Source organism: Cavia porcellus, unplaced genomic scaffold (genome assembly GCF_034190915.1).
Source record: "Cavia porcellus strain 051 isolate PalLab524CR breed Dunkin Hartley unplaced genomic scaffold, mCavPor4.1 scaffold_8, whole genome shotgun sequence".
NCBI classification, from domain to species: Eukaryota; Metazoa; Chordata; class Mammalia; order Rodentia; family Caviidae; genus Cavia; species Cavia porcellus.
This window is the reverse complement of record NW_026947491.1, coordinates 19,797,089-19,820,900: the sequence shown is the minus strand read 5'-3', so window position 1 is coordinate 19,820,900 and position 23,812 is coordinate 19,797,089. Positions and strand designations below refer to the sequence as shown.

General features: G+C 40.3%; 1 pseudogene and 1 gene segment (V, D, J or C); both read right to left on the bottom strand.

Annotated features, from left to right (window-relative positions):
* Positions 1-376: 376 nt before the first annotated feature.
* On the bottom strand, positions 377-4,802 carry LOC100715965 (oxysterol-binding protein-related protein 9-like; annotated as a pseudogene).
* A 3,838-nt stretch (positions 4,803-8,640) lies between these two features.
* On the bottom strand, positions 8,641-9,580 carry LOC100716246 (immunoglobulin heavy variable 3-23-like). The segment is given in 2 exon segments: positions 8,641-9,369; positions 9,474-9,580. Coding segments are annotated over 2 exon segments (483 nt in total).
* Positions 9,581-23,812: the final 14,232 nt, after the last annotated feature.

The following is a 23,812-nucleotide window of genomic DNA, read 5'->3' as shown; positions in this document are numbered from 1 at the left end:
AGACATAGTTGTTTGTGCATGTATGTGTGTGTGTGTGTGTGTGTGTGTGTGTGTGTGTGTGTATATATATATATATATATATATATATATATATAACCCAAGATACAAAACAACTGCAATTTATGAGATTTGAGCTTATAGATTTATTCAAATCATGAGGTCTGGAAAGGAGCAGATATCTCACTTCAAAACCTGGAGATTTTCTCAGGACTAAAGTCAGAATTGCCACAGTCATGGAGAAGAGCAGAAGCTTTTCCTGCTTTAATTGTGCATCTGACTCAGAAAGAAAGCATGTCCCTGAGAGCATGTACCTGAGACCGATGGATTCTCCCAAAGGAAGATTGATTTTTGCTTCACTGGGCCTCCACCCTGGTCCTCAGCTGTAACCTTCACATTTCCCAGCCTCATGCTTTGCAGCATCAAGATATTTCACTAAACGTCCATCATAGACCCAGCATTCTCCATCTTCACAGAATAGCCTCGGCCCACTGAACATCCTTTTCCTCCCTCTGTAGGGCTTCTATGCTTTGCCTTTCTTCAAGTATGTGCTTTGTTTCCGTTGCTGCATCAATGTCTCTGATTTTCAAATTGAAAGTGACATTGTTCCATAGGCAGTGGAACTCACACTCATGCTAATTGTCCAGAAAACTCTCTTTCATCTTCATTATCGGCAACTAGTTAGTATCCACAATGGCTGTATTTTCCCCTGTTGCATATTTTGCATACATTACACCATTCTATTTCTCTTGAACTGAAGAAAAAAATCTCAGCCGTAATTCTGTATTTCTTTTCCCATAGAAAGGTTGAGTGTGGAAGATGATGCTTGCATGCTAGCTCTTTTTGGAACAATTAATATTGTATCCTCCTAACTCTCACACCACTGTGAGGATAGAGCTTCAGTAACCATTAGGGAACATGAAGATAATGTGCATCATAGCCTGGACAGACCACTGTGAATGCCAACTGATATCCCAAGAAAGTTTGATTTGGCCCAGATAGGAGCAGTGCACTTTATCTTTTTATAATATTCAGGATAAGAGACTGAGATTGGGGGATGAAGGGAAACCTGCTCAGCACAAATGTAACACTATTTTTAGAAACCCAAGGAACTGGTCCTTCTGAAACTACTTCTGTGCTCTCCTCAGTGTCATTTTCTGAAAGTTCAGTGACACTGAAAGATCTACAGCTTTTTGGCAACTTGCTACATGAAAGCCAAGAGTAACATTTCACGACCTCAACTGGGATCCTTCTGCTCACTAATGCTCATAAACAGATCCAATGGGCAAACAGTCTGCACATATTCCTACAACAGATCTTCTTTCAAGAATATATGTTGGAAGAACTACTTTTGTGAGGTCCATTCCAAGCCTAACCTGTGATAGGAGGTGCATAATGACACTCCTTATGTTCCACCACCAACCCAGGATCTCCATCTCCACCTCTGTCATCAGGTGAATCAAAAAGGGTGGCATCACTTGTCCTACTGGACATGGAGGAGTTCTGTGGCTCTGCGGGGTCTGGGTGCTTCAGGCTATTTCTCAGGCTGCTGTGGGTCAAGATTGAGGGAGATCCAGAAGAATCTATCCACCCTTCTGAGGATGAGCAGCTTTGGTGGAATTCAGCAGCAGCATAGAAACCTTCATGCTGGAGCATGAGAACTCTGGGAATGTATTTGTAAACAAGTTAACATGGCTTGGACACCTCAGACTGCTACTAAGAGGTGAATGCCCCATGTCTGGAAGTGAGACAGCCTGGGAAGGCGTTGTGCTCATTGCAGGTTCCTAGGGACTAGGTTGATACGCTGCATCCACAGGGTTCATGGTACTTACAGGTCCATCTGGGAGGATCTCCCTGACACTCTGTTCTTTAGAAATCTGCAGCAACTCAAAGAAGTGTTTTCTTCATTCTACCATGCTGTGTGTTGTCTCTTAGAGTGTTATGGTTTTCTTTCTCTGTTCATCATCTTTATAGTTTTGAAGCTTGTTGTCAAAAATTTATTTTTTCGATCAAAATCTATAGGTAAGCATCAGCCTCTGTCAGTTTTTGTCAAAGTCTTGCACACTAGGAACAAATCCTGAATCTTAACCAGTTTGTGGAGGTTTCATTGCATAATCAGCTGGGTCTGAGACAGGGTAGGGCAGCAGAGGGGCAGCAGTTCATGGCAGCATAGATTCCAAAGCAACAATAGCAAAAGCAAAAAAAGTAAAACATTGGTTCATTTTCAGATGATGACTCTGATTAGATATTCAAAGTAAGATAAATTAAAAACATTTACAATTTATTTTGAGTTTGATCCAAGTCGTGTTTACTCAGGAAGTGAAATTCCTATGCAATTAAATGAACAGATGACGTTTACTTGGACTAGGATACTTCATTTCACTTCATGCATTGTCAGGTCTGCTCATGTTGTATGATTTAATACAGAAAGAAACCCCAAAGGCCCCCAGGAAGCCCTCCCTGCCCTGCTTCCTTCTCCCCTGCTCTTTTGGCCCTGTCTGCTTCTCCCTGGCTCTCAGTGACCTTCACTGGGCCTGACAGTCCCTAGAGGAAGGTTTTGGCTGGGGTTAAACTGACTTTACCTCACTGTGTATCTCACACAGTAATTCATAGCTGTGTCCTCAGCTATCAGGCTGCTCATCTGCAGATACAGTGTGTTCTTGCCATTGTCTCTGGAGATGGTGAATCAGCACTTCATGGAGTCTGCTTAGTATATGTAACTGCTATACTCACTAATAGCTGAGATCCACTCCAGCCCCTTCTCTGGAGCCTGGCGGATGCAAGTCATCCAGTAACTTCTGAAGTTGAATTCTGAGGCCACGCAGGAGAGTCTCAGGGACCCCGCAGACTGTGCCAAGCCTTCCCTGGACTCCACCAGATTCTCCTCACACAGGACACCTAAAAACAAAGAGACACCCTGCTGTTTATTCCACTCATGTCCAGTCACACACTCAGTATCTTTAGTTTTGAATAATTTATCTCTCAAAATTGCAAATAGGAAACCAGCACAGCCCAAGATCTAGAGCTGCCTATGTTCAGCACTGAACTCTAAGGAGCACAGTTGGGCATCCGAGGCTGTGCTCTAATCCAGAAGCTCAAGGTGGAGGAGAGCTGCTTTCCATCAACACAGGGAGGCCCTATTTGCATGTCCTCCTGCTATAAAGCCAGTTCTGCTAATGGATAGCTCAGAAAGGGCAGTGTCCACATCTGATGTTTGTGTGTTGGGGAAGATTGGCACCAATGAGAATATGAGAGACTATGAAATCTGATTATGAGACAATGTAGTGGTATTTACCTCTTTGTTTCTCTACTTTTATTTTTCATGTACATATGACATACAGTTTTGTAATAAATTAGTCTGCTTTGGAAGCAAAAATTGATATAATTGTGACAAATTCATTCCTTTTCTATAAAGGAGCTGATGTGCTAAAAATGTTCCCCCAAGATTTGGGGCCTATACTTCCCTAAATTTTCAAATGACTTCTTCCCATTCCAGCTCCTGGACAGAGCACACACACCTGGTGATGAACCTAGAACTTTAATGATAATTTGCATATCAAAATTCTTTAATATAGGGGCAGGGAGTTTAGCTCAGCGGCTTAAGTGCCTGCTTGGCAATTTCAAGGTTGTGAGTTTGATCCCTGGCACCAAAAAAAAAAAAAAAAAAAAAAAAAGAATCCACTTTTAAGATTCTTTAATATAACTGGACAGTGTGAGAATTGCTCTTATACTTTCTCTGTCTTATGATACCAACTCTCTTAAATGGAAGTTGTGTTTAATGCTGATAACAGAACACACATTCTAAATCTAGTGTTGGAAGTTTGTCCAAGTGAGATCCCACCTCCATGAGATCAGAGCCTCTTTTCATTCCTGAGCACCAGGCCAGATCTCTGCATCCTCTCTCCTTCTGATCCTTCCCTCCTCAGTGCTGATTCCAGCACAGCTCCTGCCTCCTGTCTGCTCCCTATCTGTTATGGTTGATACATTTTATCAAGTATAGAAGGACAGAATTTTAACTATGAGATTCAGCAGAGCCAAGGTCCTCACTTTGTACCACACTCAACCCATGCAAGAAGAGGAAACATAGACGGTGAGTGTGTTACTCCCTCACCCCAAGGGGAGGAGCCAGTTATTTGCCTGAGCTTTGTGCCCATGGCCCGCTAAGGCATGGCCTCATAAAGAGAGACACAGGTTTTCAGGTTGTCAGAGAGCTTCCTATCCAGTGAAAACACATCATCTCATCTCTCACCCACTACAGGGTCTCTGACTTATTTCTAAGGCCTGGGTACAGGGGTTGTGGATCCGCCCTGAGCTGATGCCACCCCTCCACACTGCTTTCTGATCCCCACCATGACACTTAGGCTGGGGAAACACAAGGAGGGGTCCTTCGGGCAGAACCAGCATTAGCCTGGGCCAAGGCTCAACCAAGCTGTGCGAAACCTAGAGCAGCAGAGCCCAGATGATAGTGTGCAGAGAGGGGAGACAGGCAGGTGTGGGGTAATGGAGGGGTTTGGTGGGCTCCCTGGGGATATATTGTGTTACAGGAAGAATTTAGGTAATGCCAACAAGAAAGGGTTATTGGGAGAAACATTTATTTTAGTTCAATCGCCAATGTCAAGTATACTATAAATTCTTAGGTAAAAATTAGATTTTTTTTTATTTAAAGAAAAAAAAACAGAAAAAGAGTAGAAATAATACATAATTTGAAAAAAATAAACAGTAAGAAATCACTAGTTAATGATTACATATTGTCCTCTTACAAATAGTTGTTCAAATTACAAAAGTGAAGCATTTGAAGTGGACATTCTAACAGTGAGACTGCAAACAATTCTGTTCAACTATCCAACAAAAACTTAGTCATATGATTATCAACTCTATACACTTAAACATGCATGCAGTTATATCCTTTAAAGCACTTTCTATTCCTTTATTTTTTACAATAGCAACTACACACTTTGGATTTTATTACTCCTTCATTTCTTATTACTTCTTACACTAGAGACACAATGTGATAATTATAAATATGATTCTTGTTCATTTCACTAATGAGGATAGCGTCAAGCTGTCTCCATTTGCCTATGAAGGCCTCAAGATCATCCTTTTTATAGCTGAGTAATATTTCATTATAAAAAATACCACATTTTTTCATCCACTCTGCAGTTAATGGGCATCTTGGTTTTTCCAATATTATCTACTATAAATTGTGCTGCTATGAACATGAGTACACATATATCTCTGTGATATGACCTTTTCAGTTTTTCTGGGAAATTACCCAGTAGGAATAGCTGGGCTGAGTAGAACTTCCAATCCTACTCTTCTGAAAATTGTCCATACTAATTTCCATAGTGGTTGCACCAGTCTACACCCCCACCAAAAATGTAGCAATGTTCCTTTTTCCCTGCAGCCTCACCAACATTTATTATCAGTTGATTTCTTGATCACAGCCATTCTTTTCAGAGTGAGATGAAATCTTAATGCTATTTTAGTTTTCATTTCTCAAATGACCAGTGACGGTGAACATTTCTTCATGTATTTATTTGCCATTTGTATATCTTCATCTGAGAACTGGGTGTTCATCTCAGATGCCCATTTTTGGAGAAGCTCTTTGAATTTGGGGGGTTTGATGTTTTTCAGTTCTTTAAATATGATGTGTCCTTTGTCTGATGGGTTGCTGGCTAAAATTCTTTCCCATTCTGTGGGTTTTCTTTTAACTGAGTCAGGGATTTCTTTTGAAGTGTAGAAACTTTTCAATAATATGAGATCCCAGTTGTTGATTCTTTGAAGTGTTTCCCATACAGTTTACATTATGTTCATGAAATCTCTGCTTTCCCCTATGTCTCCAAGACTTCTACCTTCCTTGTCTTCCAGTAGATTTAGTGTTTCTGTTTTAATATTTAGGTCTTTAATTCATTTAGACTTTAGTTTTGTGTATGTGATAGGCATAGACTTAGTTTCAGGCTTCAACATGTGGAGAGCCAATTTTTCCAGCACCATTTATTAAAGAGGCTATCCTTCTTCCAGTGAACATGTTTAGCCCCTTTGTCAAATATCAGGTGGCTGAGTGTCTTTGTATTTGTGCTTGCATCTTCTATTCTGTCCCATTGATCCTCAGGTCTATTTCTTTGCCTGTATCATGCTGATTTTATCACTGTGGCTTTGTAGTATAGTTTCAAGTCAGGAATTGAGATGCCTCCTGCCTTGCCTTTGTTGCCCCGAATTGACTTTGCTACTCCAGGTTTCTTCTATTTCCAAATGAATTCTAGGAGTGTTTTTTCTAGATATGTAAGGTATGATAATTGTATTTTGATTCAGATTGCACTGAATCTGTATAAGAGTTTTGGGAGTATGGCCATTTTTTAAATTTTATTTAGAATGTAGTAAAAATACAACAGAACAAGATAAAACAGAGCCAATCAAGACAATGTAGTGGCACTGGTACAGAACTTCAAAGCAGGATATTGGGATAGTAGTAATACATACTATAGTGTATCTCATTATCTTCACAATAGTTGTCCAGGCAATTAGGTATAGAGAAATCAAACCAATAACAGACCATTGTAAAACCAATTGAAGGAGAATATTGAATACAGCATAATAATCATTACAAAACATAACAGTGAAACCAACTTTTGCCTTAAAACAGAACATAGAAGGATATCCCCCTTATTTGCTATATTGCATATGGTCATCCTCCCAAGAGATGTTCAGAACTCTGTCCCAAGTTGCTGATAAGCAGGGGAAGACATTTGATTCTCAGCCCACACACTGGTAGGCTCTCAGGAACAGCTGACTGGTTCTACTCCCAGCCAATGCCAGGGTGCTTTCCAAGAGGGTGGGCAAATATCCTTCTTGTGCAGCCACGTTGAGTCGCAAAAAGGCCAAGTCTCGAGTAGCCACTTCTGGTTCTCCTGCTGGCCGGTGCCAGGGGTGCTTACCAAGAGGGCAGGTGAATAGCATTCTTGTGCAGCTGCCTAAGTGCCAACATGGCCAGGTTTCGGGTAGCTGCTTCTGGTTCTCACAAGTATGGCCATTTTCACAATGTTTGCTCTTCCTAGCCAAGAGCAAGGAATATCCTTCGATTTTGCAATATCTTCTTCTATCTCCTTTTATAGCATAGCATAATTTTCAGCATATAGGTCTTTTACATTCTTAGTTAGGTTGATTCCTAAGTATTTCATTTTTTTAGCTGCTATTGTGAAGGGCAATATTTCCATAATTTCTCTCTCAGTGAGTTTTTGTGTGCAGATTGCTATTTTTTTAAATTGTATAGTATTAGTACCTGTTCAAATTACTTAACATTTATATTCATCATTGATTGCTTTTATGCCTACAGAGGTCACTTCAATTCTCTACAAACTATGACTGGCTGTTTCCAAAATGTTGCCTTGGAACTAGTGACTCAAATTCATATGAACTACAAAATTTTACAGGTTCTTCTCACCTATGAGGCAGCTATCAACTGGCTTGGTGAACAGCACTAAATTCAATGGACACACAGTTAACCTATGACACTGTGAAGTGTTTACTATACATTATTCCTAATTCTTTTAATCATTCTGAGTCTTGGGAGGAGTTGCATTGTTCTCTCCAGAGTCTCTTTCATAAAACTCTGGATGGGGACATTGCTAAGCTCTGAGGTTGGTTTTTGGAAAAATATCAGGATCCTAAATGCAGGCTCACAACATTACAGTGGGTCCTCTCAGAGATACAGCCTACTGGCCACATCCTAAACCTTGGTTCCTGGTCTTAACATTGATATTTGGATTCTTATAGGAATTAGGATAATCTTTGTTTGACTCTTTTTTTGCAGTCCCAAGGGTCATTTGTGTGCTGTTCCAAAAGATCTTCCCTGTGAAAGCCAGATGCCTTCCTGCATCAATACCCCTACCCTCTACATTTACCCCTTTCCCAATCTGAATGATAAATCAAAAGAAAGGGGAAATTGTGTGGAGAAAATGACCAAAAGTAAGTGTGAGAACTGGAAAATATTCTGTCCACAAAAGTTCAGACTCCTCAAACGAAGATGTTAGCTTTAGAGCAGATCTGCAAGACGACATTCAGAGATGAAAGCAAGTTATCTTCAGAAACTCTTTGCTTCAGTCAGTGTGTCTTCACAGCCTCCAATAATCCAGCAGGAATTAGAGAGGCCCATAGCATGGAACAGATGATCCTGCTCCCTCTTTATCCTGTGTGCCAAACTTCTGAGGAAATGTTTGCTTCTCATTCTTCCTCCTCTTGAGTTCTTGAGTTCTAAATCAACAACTACAATTGGCTCATACCCATATCCTTCCCTAAAGCTGGACTGAGCATAAGAATCTGCTGTGGACGTTTTGGAATGAACTGAGTCATGTCCAGAAGTAACCTTTCTTGTCCTTTCAGCAGCTGAGGCTAAGCACTGTGACAGTACAGGTGGAGAGAGGGCGGGCTGTGCCTCTTCTTCTATGCACTTGTCCACACAAACCTTTTCTAACGGTGCATCCTGCAACACAGAAAGAGACAAGGCGATTTCTGGAATCCCTTAGGGTTTGAAATCATCTTCCAAATGCGGCTGGGGCTGAGCTCGCCTCTCTGATCTCGGGGAAGAGAGAGCTGCATGCCCTAAAAACAGAAAGAGACATAAAAGAGTCCATTTTCAATCTGAAGCATTTATTGATGCGTGAGACAATTCCTTATCACTGAGATGAAACACACAGGTGGATTTTTAGATGTGAGGACGATTAGATATTCAAAAGAAAACTATATTCACAAAATTTACAACTTAACTTGAGATTAGTACAAGTCATGTTTACCCAGTAAGTGAAATTCCTAAGGATTAAATGGAACACGTGTTGACTTGGACTTGCATACTTCATTACAGCTCATGCATCGGTGGGTGGGATCAGGTGCTATGATCTAATGCAGAAGGGAAACCACAGAGGCTCCAGGAAACCTCTCTCCTGCTTCCTGCTCTGCACCTGCTCCTCAGCCCAGTATGGTTTTCCATGGATCATACCGCCCCCTGCCGGACGTGAGACCACCTGCACGGAGATTTTTGTCTGGGCTCACACTGAGGTCTCCTCACTGTGTAGGCAGCACAGTAATACAGGGCCGTGTCCTCCGTTCTCAGGCTGTTCATCTGCAGATACAGCGTGTTCCGGCCGTTATCTCTGGAGATAGTGAATCGGCCCTTCACAGAGTTTGCGTAGTTTATTTTACTACTGTCATGATAGATGAGTGAGAGCCACTCCAGCCCCTGTCCTGGAGGTTGGCGGATCCAGCCCATGGCATAGCTGCTGAAGGGGAATTCCAAGGTCACACAGGAGAGGGTTAGGGACCCTCCAGGCGGCACCAAGCTTCCCCCGTACTCCACCAGCTGCAACTCAGCCTGGACACCTGCAAACACAGAGACATCGTGCTCAGGAACCATCACAGAGGTCCCCTGTTTATCCTACTAATGTCCACTGACAAGATCATTATTTTTGTTCTAAGCCTTTTACCTTTCCAAATTGCAAAGAGCAAGATCCAGCTCAGCCCAAATGCCATTATGAGCTGTCTATGCTCACTCCGAGTCACTGAGTGGACACAGATGCCCATACAAGGCTGAGCTCTAATATAGAGCCCCAGAATCAGGGCTAGGCTGGTGACATCAGCAGAGGGAGCCCTATTTGCATGGCCTCCTGCTATATACCCAGTTATACTAGTGAACAATTCAGAGAGGGCAGTGCCTACAACAGATGTGAGTGTGCTGGGGAAGTGTGGTACCAATGATTTGATTGAAGAGAATATGAAATTGCATCATGAGATGATGTAGTGGTATTCATCTATCTATTTGTGTACCTTTATTTTTCACATAACATCCATTTTTCCAATAAATAAGTCTGTTTTGGAAGCACAGAAAGTATGTAACTGAGAAACTGTTTCCTTTCCTACAAGAGAGCTAGTCCCACTGATCCTCCCACTGTCTCATGTACACTCCCCTAAGTATCAAAAGGCACTTTTGCAGGTCGTGGATGGAGCAGACACACTTGGTGACGATTCTACTCTCTTCTTCCTGTAATGAGAACATGCATCACTTTACTGCATCCTGCTGTTTGCTCAGAGAAAACAGAGCCAGAGGTTGTCTGGATATCTTTTAGTGACCCTTTCCTTGTCTCCTGTCATTGATCTTCTCACTGTTTCTGTAAGAAGATTTTTTCCCCTCTGTTACCAGGAATCCAATGCAAGGCATCACATTTTTCAGACAGGGCCAGTGCCACAGAGCTAAAGCCATGGATCAGCACTGGGTACTGCAGTGTCTTTTTGCCTTCAAAGTATTTGTTCATTTTATCATGTGTCATAAGATCAGTTCTCATAAACTGTCTATAGTTTCTATGCATTCCTGAATCTTAACATGTATTTCTATCCTTTCTATACTGGAGAGAGAAAAAAAAACAAAGCAAGACAAAACAAAACATATTCCTATAAACATATGAAACAAAAAAGACATACAAGACCACTGTACAAGGAGTTCTACCATGGTTTCTGTGTTGTCTCTTGTTATCTTCAATAGAATTAGCTATATCATCACTCATAGTATAATTGAATATATCAGTACATAAAAGTATTAATAAAAACACAACTTTGTATATAGTATAAAACTTCAAAAACAGGTAGTAATCAAACCAGAATGGGTATCATAGTGAGTCTTGTCATTTACAGTGTAGTTGTGTATACTCTCAGACTTGATACTATCAATTATATCAGTTTGAATAAAATCCGTCGACACCAAACAGCAATCAAACAAACCAGATTTAACTAAGATCAGTCATGATAAAACAGTATAAGTCATACAGGGCTCCAGATTAACTTAATAGGAAATTAAAGATGATTATTTTGCTATATCCTGATGTTTTTGTGATAGCTGTCTGGGCCCTGTAATCTAATGCAAGTAGACAAACTGGGACAAAATAAAATCTATCTAAGCAGAGTGGTGCAAGTAATATGGGTTTTAATTCTTGATAAACTATAAACAATATCTTCTACCATCTTTTTAAAGGCTATTCCTCTCCTTTCACTTCCCCAGGGTGCACTGTGCATTTCTGGGTCTCACCAAGACCCTCGGTTTTAATTTGGGGGGGAGGTACAACCTGCTATTTATCTCAGTGGTTCCAAACCTTCTCCCTCCTGGACTCAATCTCTAACTGTATTCATTTACCTGTTAAAGCCTGTCTTTCCAACTATACACAAATACTGGTCTAGTTGCTCATATTACTCTCTGCTTCCCTGTCACATAGAGCATTGTTTTCTCATATGTGACTTTCAGTCCATATACCCATTTTCAGGTTAATTATATTTGCAATAAAGAGCATCTCGGTGGACCCTACCTCCTAATCTACTCTATCTGTGATTCTTTGTTTAATTTAGTGTATCAAAGCCATCTATATTAAAGATTGTAACAAACCTTCTCTGCCTCATTTCTGTTATGCTCTTTCTTTGCCATTAGTTGTCTGTTTGTCTTCTTCATTCTGCTTTCTGCTCCATTCATTGAGGCCTTTCTGTCACTGTTCCTGAAATCCTGGTACTTTTCTCTCTCTTTCTCTAGAATGCTCTGCAATATTCTCTGTAGAGTTGGATTGGTGGTCACAAATTTCTCCAGTTCCTCTTTGTCTTGGAAGCATCTTGTTTCTCCATAAGTTTCTAGAGACAGTTTTTCAGGGTATATCAATCTGGGATGGAGATTATTTTCTTTTGGGGCTTGGAATATTTCACTCCAAGCTCTTCTTGGCTTGATGGTTTGTGTTGAGAAGTCTGATGTGATTTTGATGGATTTATCTTTATAGGTGATCTGTTTCTTGTCTCTAACAGCTTTCAATATCCTGGTCTTATATTGAATTTCTGGGATCTTGATTGTTATATGCCTGGGTATAGCTCTGTTTTGGCTATAGGTGGCTGCAGTTCTGTATGCCTCATACATCTGAATACCATTTCCTTTTCCTATGTTTGGGAAGTTTTCCTTAATTATTTCTGTGAATATCTTTTGTAGTTCCTTTGTTTGTACCCCTGCTTCCTCATTCACATTCTTTATTCTCAAGTTATAGATCCTCTTGTCATCTCCTAGCCTTTGTATTGTTATTGCTTATTTCCTTGTTATTTTTTAAAAGTTTTTCCTTTCATAATCCCACATTGCAAACCTGTCCTCCAGTTCGAATCATCTATCCTTAGTTTCTTTCAAGCAGTTTTGCCAGCTTTCCATGGAGTTTTTTTATTTCCTGGTAATCTCTTTGAATCTGTTTCATGTATTCTATATTTTCTTTATATTCTTCATCAAACAGTTCTCTCCTTTGTTTGTGTAAATCTATTCTTCCATCTGTGTTTTGTTGAGAGGTGCTTAGCATTTCTTTTATCAATCTATTTATATCTTGCTTTACTTTTTTAAATATTTCACTTTTGAACTCATCAATGAGGTCCCAAAGATATCTCTTTATGTCCACTGATGCTGTGTCTGATATTGCATGTTTGCTGTCCTCAATCTCTTTTGTATTTATCTTTCCTGGATCAATGTTCTCAGGGTTGGGGGATGGTGGTTCTTTCTTACTCCTTTCTCTTCTCGTATTTTTTGTTTCTTCCATACAGGCATATAAAGGAGGCCCCAGTCCCTTTTGTTGTTGTTGTTGTTGTTGTTGTTGTTGTTGTTGTTGTTGTTGTTGTTGATTCTGGTTCTTCTGAAGGGTGCTGGCTAGGTGACCCTGCCTACTGCAGTGTGCTATTGAAGTACAAGTAGGGACAACATATAACAGCCCCTCCCCTCTGGGTTAGCTAGCCTGCCAAGGCCTTCACTGCATTAGTGTGCACAGCACATAGGGAATTGGTCTGGGACAACCTACTGGTTCCCAGCCAGGGGTGTGACCCAGGCCAAGCACATCTCACCGATCCCATCTGGGAAGGGAACAACTGACTGAAGTTTCTGCAGTACCTTGTTTCTGTCAATCCTGCCTGGTTCCAAAATGCCATCCCCTTTCCCATGGAAGGGTTTTATTCCTGACACTCACTACAGGTCAATATAGGTCCCCTAACAGCTCCCCTCTCTGTTGGTCTTGCTGACCCCCAACCTCAGTGCAACCGCACCACAGCATGACTGCGGCTCTGGCGAGTTGAAGCAGTGGGAACCTGGGCAGTTCACTGAGTCGCAGCTACACGAGTTCAGGCATGCTAGCCAGTGCAGTTTTCTGGTTCACTGCTCCCTTCTGCACTTATATCACCCCACCAAGACCTTCAAGCTTGACAGCCACCAGCTTCCCTGTGCCTATGCATCTCTGTTCCAACAGTGCTTCTGGCACAGTGGGACCAGCTGTGGTGAGAGTGCTGCCAGCCACTGCCTTCTTCTGTTCAAGTTTTTCTTTTTTAAAATTCTTTCTGTGGGCTTCAATTCTCACTTTAGTTTCTTCCTGGGTCAAGGGGAACTATGTCTTTCCTGCTTTTCTTCTCCAGAATGCTATATTCCAGCATCTGAGCTGTTTCTCTCAGAGAGGCTTTTTATTTTGCTGTTTACTGTTCTGCCATCTTCCCAGACTCTAAAAAATCTGTTGACACAGTGAATTTAAATCTTCTCATATTTTGAATTACCTTGAAGTGACAGTAGTCCTGTCCCATACATGTGCTGTTGGAGGGAGTGTTTGGATTGTTTCTGCCCAGTGTTGATCATAAGCCAGTGTGGTCAAGTTCACATGGGCCAGGTTCCACAGTCACACCGGTAAAGAGCAGGCCTAGGAAAAGGAGGACACAAGGAGGAGGGCCGGAAGCAGAAGAACATGGGGGTGGCTGGGAGGATATAGCTAAGTCTGAAGATGAATGTTCTCATTTGTCCCTGCATCACTTGGGGTGCTCCATAACCTCAGTCAGTGCCTCAGAGTACAGAAAAGTGGTCAAGACATGTAAGGACAAATTTATCAACAGAGAGATTGTTACCCAAGCATTCTGTGCACAGGGCTTTGTGTGCACCAGGACAGGATGACATGGAGATGCCCTTAATGGGACAGGTTGCCCTTTTAGGTTCCCATGGAAGGGTTTTATTCCTGACACTCACTGCAGGTCAATATAGGTCCCCTAACAGATCCCCTCTCTGTTGGAATTGCTGACCCCCAACCTCAGTGCAACCACACCACAGCACAACTGCGGCCACCCCCATGTTCTTCGGCTTCTGGTCCTCCTCCTTGTGTAGATGGGAACCTAAAACGGGGTCAGTAATCAGGAAGTATTTCTAGACCAAAAAATGTTACACTGTGTCCTTGCCTGAGTTATAAACAAGAATTTCATTGAAAATTACTAAGTGCATTTTGTCATCAGGTAGATGTTAAAAAACAAAATGTCTACATCCATGTACACCCAACATTGCAGGATTAGAAACAGAAAGAAACTCAGTGCCTGGGTATCTTGGGAGAGAGAACAATCAAGTGGAGAAACAATGCTTTGATTTTTTTCAACGTCTCTAAATTTGATTTCTGTGCTCAATGTGTTTTGTGCACCCCCTACTGGTACCAGGCAACTTTTCAGGGACTTTTGAGTCAAGGCTAGAAATGAAGATACCTCTGTGTGTTTCTCAGGGGTGACAGAGTTCAGTCATAGAAAACCTTGCTATTGGCTGTGTCTCTGTAGCTGCAGAGCAGTCTCTCTAGGGAGAGACTGGCTGTACTTCTTGATGTCCTCAGCACCTATTTCTCTGATCCCCTCAAGCCTGTTCCTAGAGGTTTGGCAGATCCAGGGACACCAGTAAGCACTAGTGGTGTAGAGAATACAGGGACAGAGCAGATGAGAGACAGGGCTGTGAAGACATCACCAGGTCTCATCCACACTGTTGTAGCTGCACTGGGGACAGCACATCTGTGGACAAGCACCATTAGTACATATCAGTCACCTGCTTTTACCACCTCCACCTGGGGCCATTTTACCTCACTGACATTAAGCTCAGCAAGCTCTTACCAGAGCTCTGCCTCTTCCATTCCAGACCTGACATAGGACTGGGAGCTCCCACAACTCAAGATGGGCATCAGAGCCTAGAACTTGAATAATAATTTGCAAATGTGTATCTTTGATATGAGGGGAAAGAATAAGAGTTGCTTCTATACTTTCACTGTCTCTCAGGGCCAATTCTCAAAAATTGTAGTTATGTTTAACAATAGAGCACATGTTCAAATTAAAGTGTTGGAAGGCTGTCAAAGTGAGATACCATCTTGATGAGACCAGCGGTCCTTGTCACTCAGTCCCTTTCAGTCCAGAGCCCCAGGTCAGTCCTCCACATCCTCAGTGGTTCTGGTCTTTGCATCCTCAGTGTTGAACTCAAGACAGCTCCTGGTTTCTCTCTTTGTTCCCTGCCCTGCACACTGGTGCCCAACTCCACAGAGATCTTCTTCTATTGTCACTTTGCTGTAGTCATGGAAAGCCCAGGCTGCCTCCTTCACTATCACATCCTGTGATCTATGACTCTGCTGTTCTGAACAAAAGACAAGCTGGATAGAATGAGGCCTATTCTGAGTTTCACCTGGAAAGATAACCATAGGCATTTTGATAAGAAAAGTAATTTTTTAAAATGCTCCATTGCACAGATAACACTTCTGTATTCTAATCAAGAATTTGAACTAGGTTCTGGGTCGGCTAGCGCCATCAGTTCCAGAGGCTGGTTGGCCTGGGGTGAGTGTCCCTGCACCATTCACCCAGCTCAACTAGGCTGGGATCCCTGCTCAGCTCTGGACAGGGAATTTCACAGCTTCCTGTTGCACTGGACCAGCTCAGCGTGTCTTGAATAAGTCTGCACAGGTCTCCCCACTACCTGCTGGGCTTGGCACACTCTGGAGTTCTGGGCATGCCTGCGCCATCAGTTCCAGACACTGGGAGGCCTGGGGTGAGTGTCCCTGCATCATCGCCAAGCCCAGCTAGTTTGGGATCCTCACTCAGCACAGACAGGGAATTTCACATCTTCCTGTTGCACTGAACCAGCTCAGCTGGGTCTTGAGTTGGCCTGCCCCACCCGCAATGACCCTCTCTCAATCCTGGGAACTGGTTGGCCAGAGGCCCAGGAGCTGAGGGTACAAAAGAGGATTTCAAACAGGCCCTAGGGAAGCCTTGGAATAACACTTGAAACACATAAATATGGGAAAATGACAAAATGAAAGACCAAATTACAATCTCAAACCTCCAGCCCATTCCAAGAAATATTAGGAGCTATGTACATAGAAGAAAACATATGCAATACACCTGAAATATCGGACACAATAGCAACTGAAATAAAGAAGCAACTCTGGGAGGCTTTAAAGGAATTCAAACTAGAAATAATCTGCCAGGTAAAAGAAGAAATGAAAGAGATGCTGAACACAACTAAAGAAGACCCAGTTAAAAAAATTGGAGGACATAAACAAAAACGTAGAATCCCTGGATGAACTATATAAGAAACAAACAGCATACGTAAAGCAGACGCAAAGAGATATATAGGAAATCAAAAATTCCACTAAAAGCTGTAAAAACTGCCTCTATGAAAGTGAAGATAGAATTTCAAACCTCAAAGACAAGATTTCAGCTCATGAACAGGAAAGGAAAGACCTTTTAAAACTAACAAGAAATTAGGAAATACCAATTCAACAGCTGAAAGATGATGCAAAGAAAAACAACATAAGACTCATAGGCATAAAAGAAAAAGAAGGGGACAACATAAAGGATGTCAAGCGGATATCCACAGAAGTAATAGCTGAGAATTTCCCAAACATGAGAATGGAAACTAGCATCAGGATCAGTGAAGCATATAGAACTCCAAATAGCCATAATCAAAATAAAACTACACCCAGACATATAATAATCACCATCCCAGAAATTGAACCAAAGAATAGAATATTAAAAGCTGTCAGAGAGAAAAGAGAGATCACCTATAAAGGAAAATCTATCAGAATCACAGCAGGCTTCCCAGCACAAACAATAAAGTCAAGAAGAGTATGGAGTAAAGTATTTCAGATCCTAGAGGAAAATGATTTCCAACCTAGACTGCTGTACCCTGAAAAACTGTCCTTCAAAATGGATGAAGAAATAAGATTCTTCCATGACAAAGAACAGCTAAAGAATTTCATGATCACCAACTCAACCCTGCAAAGAATACTGAAAGACAATTTAGATACACTTAGGAAAAAAACACTAAGCAAAGCAGACAATTAAACAGAACAGAAAGATAAAGATGCAACAACAGAAAGTTAACATGTCAATGATAAACCAACATGTAACATTTATAACCATTAATGTAAATGGTCTCAATGCAACAATTGAAAGAAACAGACTGGCAAAATGGGTCAAGAAACAAAATCCAACCATACGCTGTCTACAAGAAACCCATCTAACCCAAAAGGATACCCACAAATGGAAAGTAAAAGGATGGAAAACAATATTTCATGCAACAGAACCCCCCCCAAAAAAAAGCGGGGGTAGCTATTCTGTCTGAAGACAATGTGAACTTCAAATCAATAATAATTAGAAGAGATAAAGAAGGTCTGATTCTTTATCTCTTATTAAATACTGGTTACAGGAAAACTTCAAGAGGAAGAGATAACAATTTTAAATATATATACACCAAATTCCAGAGCACCCAGTTATATAAAACAAGTATTAACAGAAATGAAAATCTAAATTAGCAGTAACATAATTATAACAGGAGACCTTAACACACCATTGACACCAAGGGACAGATCAACCAGACAGAAAGTCAGCAAAGAAATAACAGAACTGAATCACACCTGTGAACAAATGGACTTGATAGACATATACAGAGTGTTCCATCCAACAACACTGGAATACACATTCTTCTCAGTAGTACATGGGTCATTCTCTAAAATAGACCATATATTAATTCACAGAACATATTTAAATAAATGCAAAAGAGTTGAAATCATCCCTTGCATATTATCGGATCATAGCGCTCTGAAATTAGAAATTAATGACAAAGGATACTGCAAAAATTCCGCAAACACATGGAAACTAAATAACACACTCTTGAGTAATCAGTGGGTCAGAGAAGAAATTAAAAAAGAAATTAAACAATACCTAAAAGAAAATGAAAATGCAGATACAACTTACCGGAATCTGTGGGATGCAATGAAAGCCGTTCTGAGAGGCAAATTTATTGCACTGAGTTCCCACATCAGGAAAACAGAACGAATACAAGTAAATAACTTGATGCTACACCTCAAACAGCTAGAAAAAGAAGAGCAAGTCAAGCCCAAAGCCAAAAGAAGAGAGGAAATTATAAGAATCAGAGCAGAAATCAATGCAATAGAGACTAAGAAAACAATCCAAAGAATCAACGAATCAAAGAGTTGGTTCTTTGAAAGAATAAATAAAATCGATAAGCCCCTAGCCAACCTTATTAAAAAAAGGAAAGAAAAAGCTCAAATTCATGCAATAAGAAATGAAAAAGGAGAAATCACTACAGACCCAATAGAAATACAGAGGATCATCAACACCTATTTCGAAAACCTCTACTCTCAAAAGTTTGATAACACAGAAGAAATAGACAGATTCTTAGAAGCATATGAAGTACCAAAGCTAGATCAAGAGGATATAAAACTGTTGAATAACCCAATCTCTGCTAATGAAATTGAGAATGTAATTGGGTCCTTGCCCACCAAGAAGAGCCCAGGCCCAGATGGATTAACTGCAGAATTCTACAAGAAATATAAAGAAGACCTAATGCCAACACTCCTCAAACTATTCAATGAAATTGAAAGGGAAGCAATCCTTCCTAAGTCATTCCTGGAAGCAAATATTACTCTAGTACCAAAACCTGAGAAAGACCCAACTATAAAAGAGAACTATAGACCGATCTCCCTAATGAACACAGATGCAAAAATCCTCAATAAAATATTGGCAAATAGGATCCAGCAAATCATCAAGAAGATTATACACCATGACCAGGTGGGATTCATCCCAGGAATGCAAGGATGGTTCAACATACACAAATCAATAAATGTAATCCACCATATCAATAAAGCCAAAAATAAGAATCACATGATCATCTCTATAGATGCAGAAAAAGCCTTCGATAAGGTCCAACACTTATTCATGATAAGAACTTTACAGAAAATTGGAATAAATGGTCTTTACCTCAATATAATAAAGGCCATTTATGACAAACCAACAGCCAGCATCATACTAAATGGCCAAAAATTGAAAGCCTTTACTTTAAAATCGGGTACAAGACAAGGATGTCCTTTATCACCACTCCTATTTAATATAGTACTGGAAGTACTAGCCAGAGCAATTAGGCAAGAAAGAGAAATAAAAGGGGTAAAGATAGGAAAAGAAGAAGTTAAATTATCATTGTTTGCAGATGACATGATACTCTACATAGAAGACCCCCTAAACTCCATTGAAATACTCTTAGATACAACAAATAAATTCAGTAATGTGGCTGGATACAAAATCAATACTCAGAAATCAATAGCATTCCTATACACGAACAACAAAATTACAGAGAGGGAAATAAGAGAAACTGGACTATTCACATTAGCAAGCAAAAAAATGAAATATTTAGGAATTACTCTTACGAAAGAAGTGAAAGACTTATACAGTGAAAATTATAATACACTGAAAAAGGAAATTGAAGATGATCTCAGAAAATGGAAAGACATCCCTTGCTCATGGATAGGAAGAACAAACATTGTGAAAATGGCCATTCTCCCAAAACTGTTATACAGATTCAATGCAATCCCAATAGAAATACCATCAACATACCTTATAGATCTAGAGAAATCACTCCTAAATTTCATCTGGAACCAGAAGAGACCTAGAATCGCAAAGGCAATTCTAAGCAGCAAAGACAAAGCAGGAGGCATCACAATCCCTGACTTGAAGTTATACTACAAAGCAACAGTAGTAAAATCAACATGGTATTGGAATCAAAACAGAGCTGAAGATCAGTGGAATAGATTAGAAGATACAACCACAACTATGAACACACTCAACCACCTTATTTTTGATAAAGGAGCCAAGCAGGTTCACTGGAAGAACGACAGTCTCTTTAATAAATGGTGCTGGAAAAACTGGCTCTCCATTTGCCGAAAACTAAAGCTAGACCCATGTCTATCACCATGTACTAAATTAAAATCTAAATGGGTCAAAGATCTGAATATTAAAACTGAAACACTAAATCTATTGGAAGACAAAATAGGTAGAAACCTTGGAGACATAGGAGTAGGTAAAGAATTCATGAACAGGACTCAAACCGCACGGGAAATACTTCCCAGAATCAATAACTGGGACCACTTCTTATTAAAAAGTTTCTGCATGTCAAAAGAAATCTCCAGCATAGTGAAAAGAAAACCCACAAACTGGGAAAAGATTTTAGTGAACTCTCTCTCAGACAAGGGCCTCTTGTCTAAAACATATAAAGAATTAAAGAAACTCAGACCTCCGAAATTCAAAGATCCAATCCAAAAATGGGCATCTGAGATGAATACGCAATTCTCAGATGAAGAAATGCAAATGGCAAATAAATACATGAAAAAATGCTCATCATCATTGGTCATTAGAGAAATGCAAATTAAAACCACACTGAGATACCATCTCACTCCTGAAAGAATGGCCAGGATCAAGAAAACCGACAACAAATGCTGGAGAGGCTGTGGGGAAAAAGGAACTCTCCTGCACTGCTGGTGGGAGTGTAGACTGGTACAGCCTTTGTGGAGATCTGTCTGGAGATTTCTCAAAAAGTTGGGACTGGAAATCCCATTTATTCCAGCTATTCCACTTCTAGGCATATTCCCAGAAGAACTGAAAGCATCATACCACAGTGATATGTGTGCACCTATGTTTATAGCAGCACAATTTGTAATCGCCAGATCTTGGAAACAACCCAAGTGCCCATCAACTGAGGAATGGATAAAAAAGTTGTGGTATTTCTATACAATGGAGTATTATTCAGCTATAAAGAAGGATCACATTGAGATATTTATCAATAAATGGGCACAGCTTGAGACCATACTCATAAGTGAAATAAATCAATCTCGCATGTGTGAATACCGAATAGTTTCCCTAATGTAAGTAATGATTCAAATATATAAAAATATGTGGTAATCATGATTCCCCATTAGGTGGCCTTGAAGCCTTATAAAGTTTTCACTCATTAATTAGAAAGGCTTTATTCTGGGCTTCTTGATATGAAAATATTTGAAGCTAGAGTATATGAAGTTTTACCCAAATATTTCAAGGAAAAAGACACTATGGTAACTACTATTAAGTCAGGTTATAAGGTGGTGAAGTACTAGGTTATTGAAACAGTCATGCTGTGACCTCTATTGTTATATTGTTATGTCCTGTTTTATCTCAATCTCCCCCTTATTGTTTCAAAAAAAAATTATTTAGTCATTTCTTATGTTTGTCTTAATTAAAGAAAAAATTCAAAAAAATTAGGATATATAAATAGTAACTCTTTTCGATTTCCTATTAACTTGTTTTGAAGTCCTGTAGTACTCCCACGATCTTGTTTTGACTGATTAGACTCTGTTCCATTCTATATGATAGTATCAAGTTTGAAGACATAGGCAACTACTTTGAAGACAATAAGATTCACTAAGATACCCATTCTGGTTTGACTATTGTCTTCTTTGGAAGTCCTGTAATGTTTACAACGCCTAAGTTTTATTGGTCTTGTTCTCTACTGTTTTGTCCAACTTTATAATATCTAATAAGATAGACAATTCTTTTTAAGGAAACAAGGGACAACGTTGATAACCATTGTTGATATACTTGTACTCTATTCTACACCATGTGCTACGTCTATCCTTGGTATTGCCTGACAGCTTTGTTTTGCCATATTTGACTGTATTCTTCCCCCCCCCCCAAAGAAAGTAATAAGCACTAAGGAGTAATAAAATCCAAGATGTGTAAATTTTGTTGTAAAAAAGAGAGGGGAAAAAAAAAAAAGAAAAGGAGCTCTAACGGATATAACAGCAAGTGTGTTTGGGGGTGTTAAATAGCTGACTTTATCAATGTTTTTGGAACATTGGACACAGCTGTTTGCAGTCTCCCTGTTTGAATGTCCACCTTGTGTTCTTTGATACTGTGATTTGAGGAACTATTTTCAAGAAAATAGTGTGTAATCTACTAGCAGGTAATTTCTTACTGTTATGGTTTTTTGTTTTGTTTTGTTTTGTTTTGTTTTGTAGTTCTGTATTGCGTGTACCCTTACGCCGCTTTGGTTTGTTTTGTGTTTTTCTCTTTTTCCTCTTAAATAAAAAAAAAAATTCCACAAAAACACAGAAACTGAATAACACACTCTTGTTAATCAGTGGGCCACAGGGGAAATTAAAGAAGAAATTAAGCAGTACCTAGAAGCAAACGAAAATACAAATACAACTTACTGGAATCTGTAGGATGCAATGAAACCTGTCCTCAGAGGAAAATTTATTGCACTCAGTTACCACATCAGGAAAACAGAATGAATACAAATAAATAACCCGATGTAACACCTCAAACAAGTAGAAAAAGAAGAGCAAGTCAACCCCAAATCCAAGAGAGGAAATTATAAAAATCAGAGCAAAAATTAATGCAATAGAGACTAAGAAAGCAATCCAAAGAATCAATGAATCAAAGAGTTGGCTCTTTGAAAAAAATAAACAAAATTGATAAGCCCCTAGCCAACCTTCCTTTAAAAAGGGAAGAAAAAGCTCACATTCATGCACAAAGGAATGAAAAAGGTGAAATCATTACAGACTCTGTAGAAATACAGAATATCATCAGCACCTATTTTGAAAACCTTTACTCTCATAGGTTTGATAACACAGAGGAAATGGACAGATTCCTAGAAACATATGAAGTACCAAAGCTAGGTTAAGAAGATATAAAATTGCATAGTAACCCAATATCTATTAACAAAATTGAAAATGTAATGAAGCCCTTATCTACAAAGAAGAGCCCTGGCCTAGACAATTCACTGCAGAATTCTACAAGAAATACAAAGACTTAATGTACACACTCCTCAAAATCTTCAATGAAATTGAAACGGAAGCAATCCTTCCTAAGCATTCCTGGAAACAAATATTACTCTAGTACCAAAACCTGAGAAAGACCCAACTGAAAAAGAGAACTAAAGACCAATCTCCCTAATGAACACAGATGCAAAAATCCTAAATAAAATATTGGTGGAGGACTTCCGGGATAACATGGGAGATAGATAGCAGCATCTATGGAGGGTCTCTGAGATACCCCACTTATAATCCAGGAATGGTGCAGGGCAAGAAGCCCTAAGCAAGGGGAGATACACCCTGCCGACCCAGGAATGAACTAAACTAAGAGAAACCAACTGGAAACACAATCCCGGTGCTATAACAGAAACACATAAGGTCTCAGTGCGGAAGCTGCAGCCAGCGCCGCTGGAAGCCACGATTTGAATTTCCTGCAGCCACTGCTGCATCCCAATTGGCACGGCAAGGAGAGAGTCATGAAAGCTCTGAGAGTGGGAAGCGGAGAATGGAGTTGAGAGCGGGATTGGCCGGGAGCCCTGCATCAACCTGCAGTGAGTGAACAGATCAGGTACACTTCCGTAGAGTAGGAGGCTTCAGCAAAGGACATACTTGGACCAGGAAGACTTGCAGGAACAGGACACCGCAGTAACTTTAGTCACATATTCCCCTCTCAAGCCGGATTGGTGGGGAGTGCCTGGCCTGGGGGACACTGCTGACTAAGACCAAGTAGGCTAGCCCAAACCAGGTCCAACCACCTGGAGGTGCACCCTAGCAGTGAAGTCTTCAGTAGGTTGACCTGGATGGGTGGGTCCAGCATAAGCTGCCCAGGTCTGTGTCTCCCTAGTACACTGCAATAGGCAGGAACA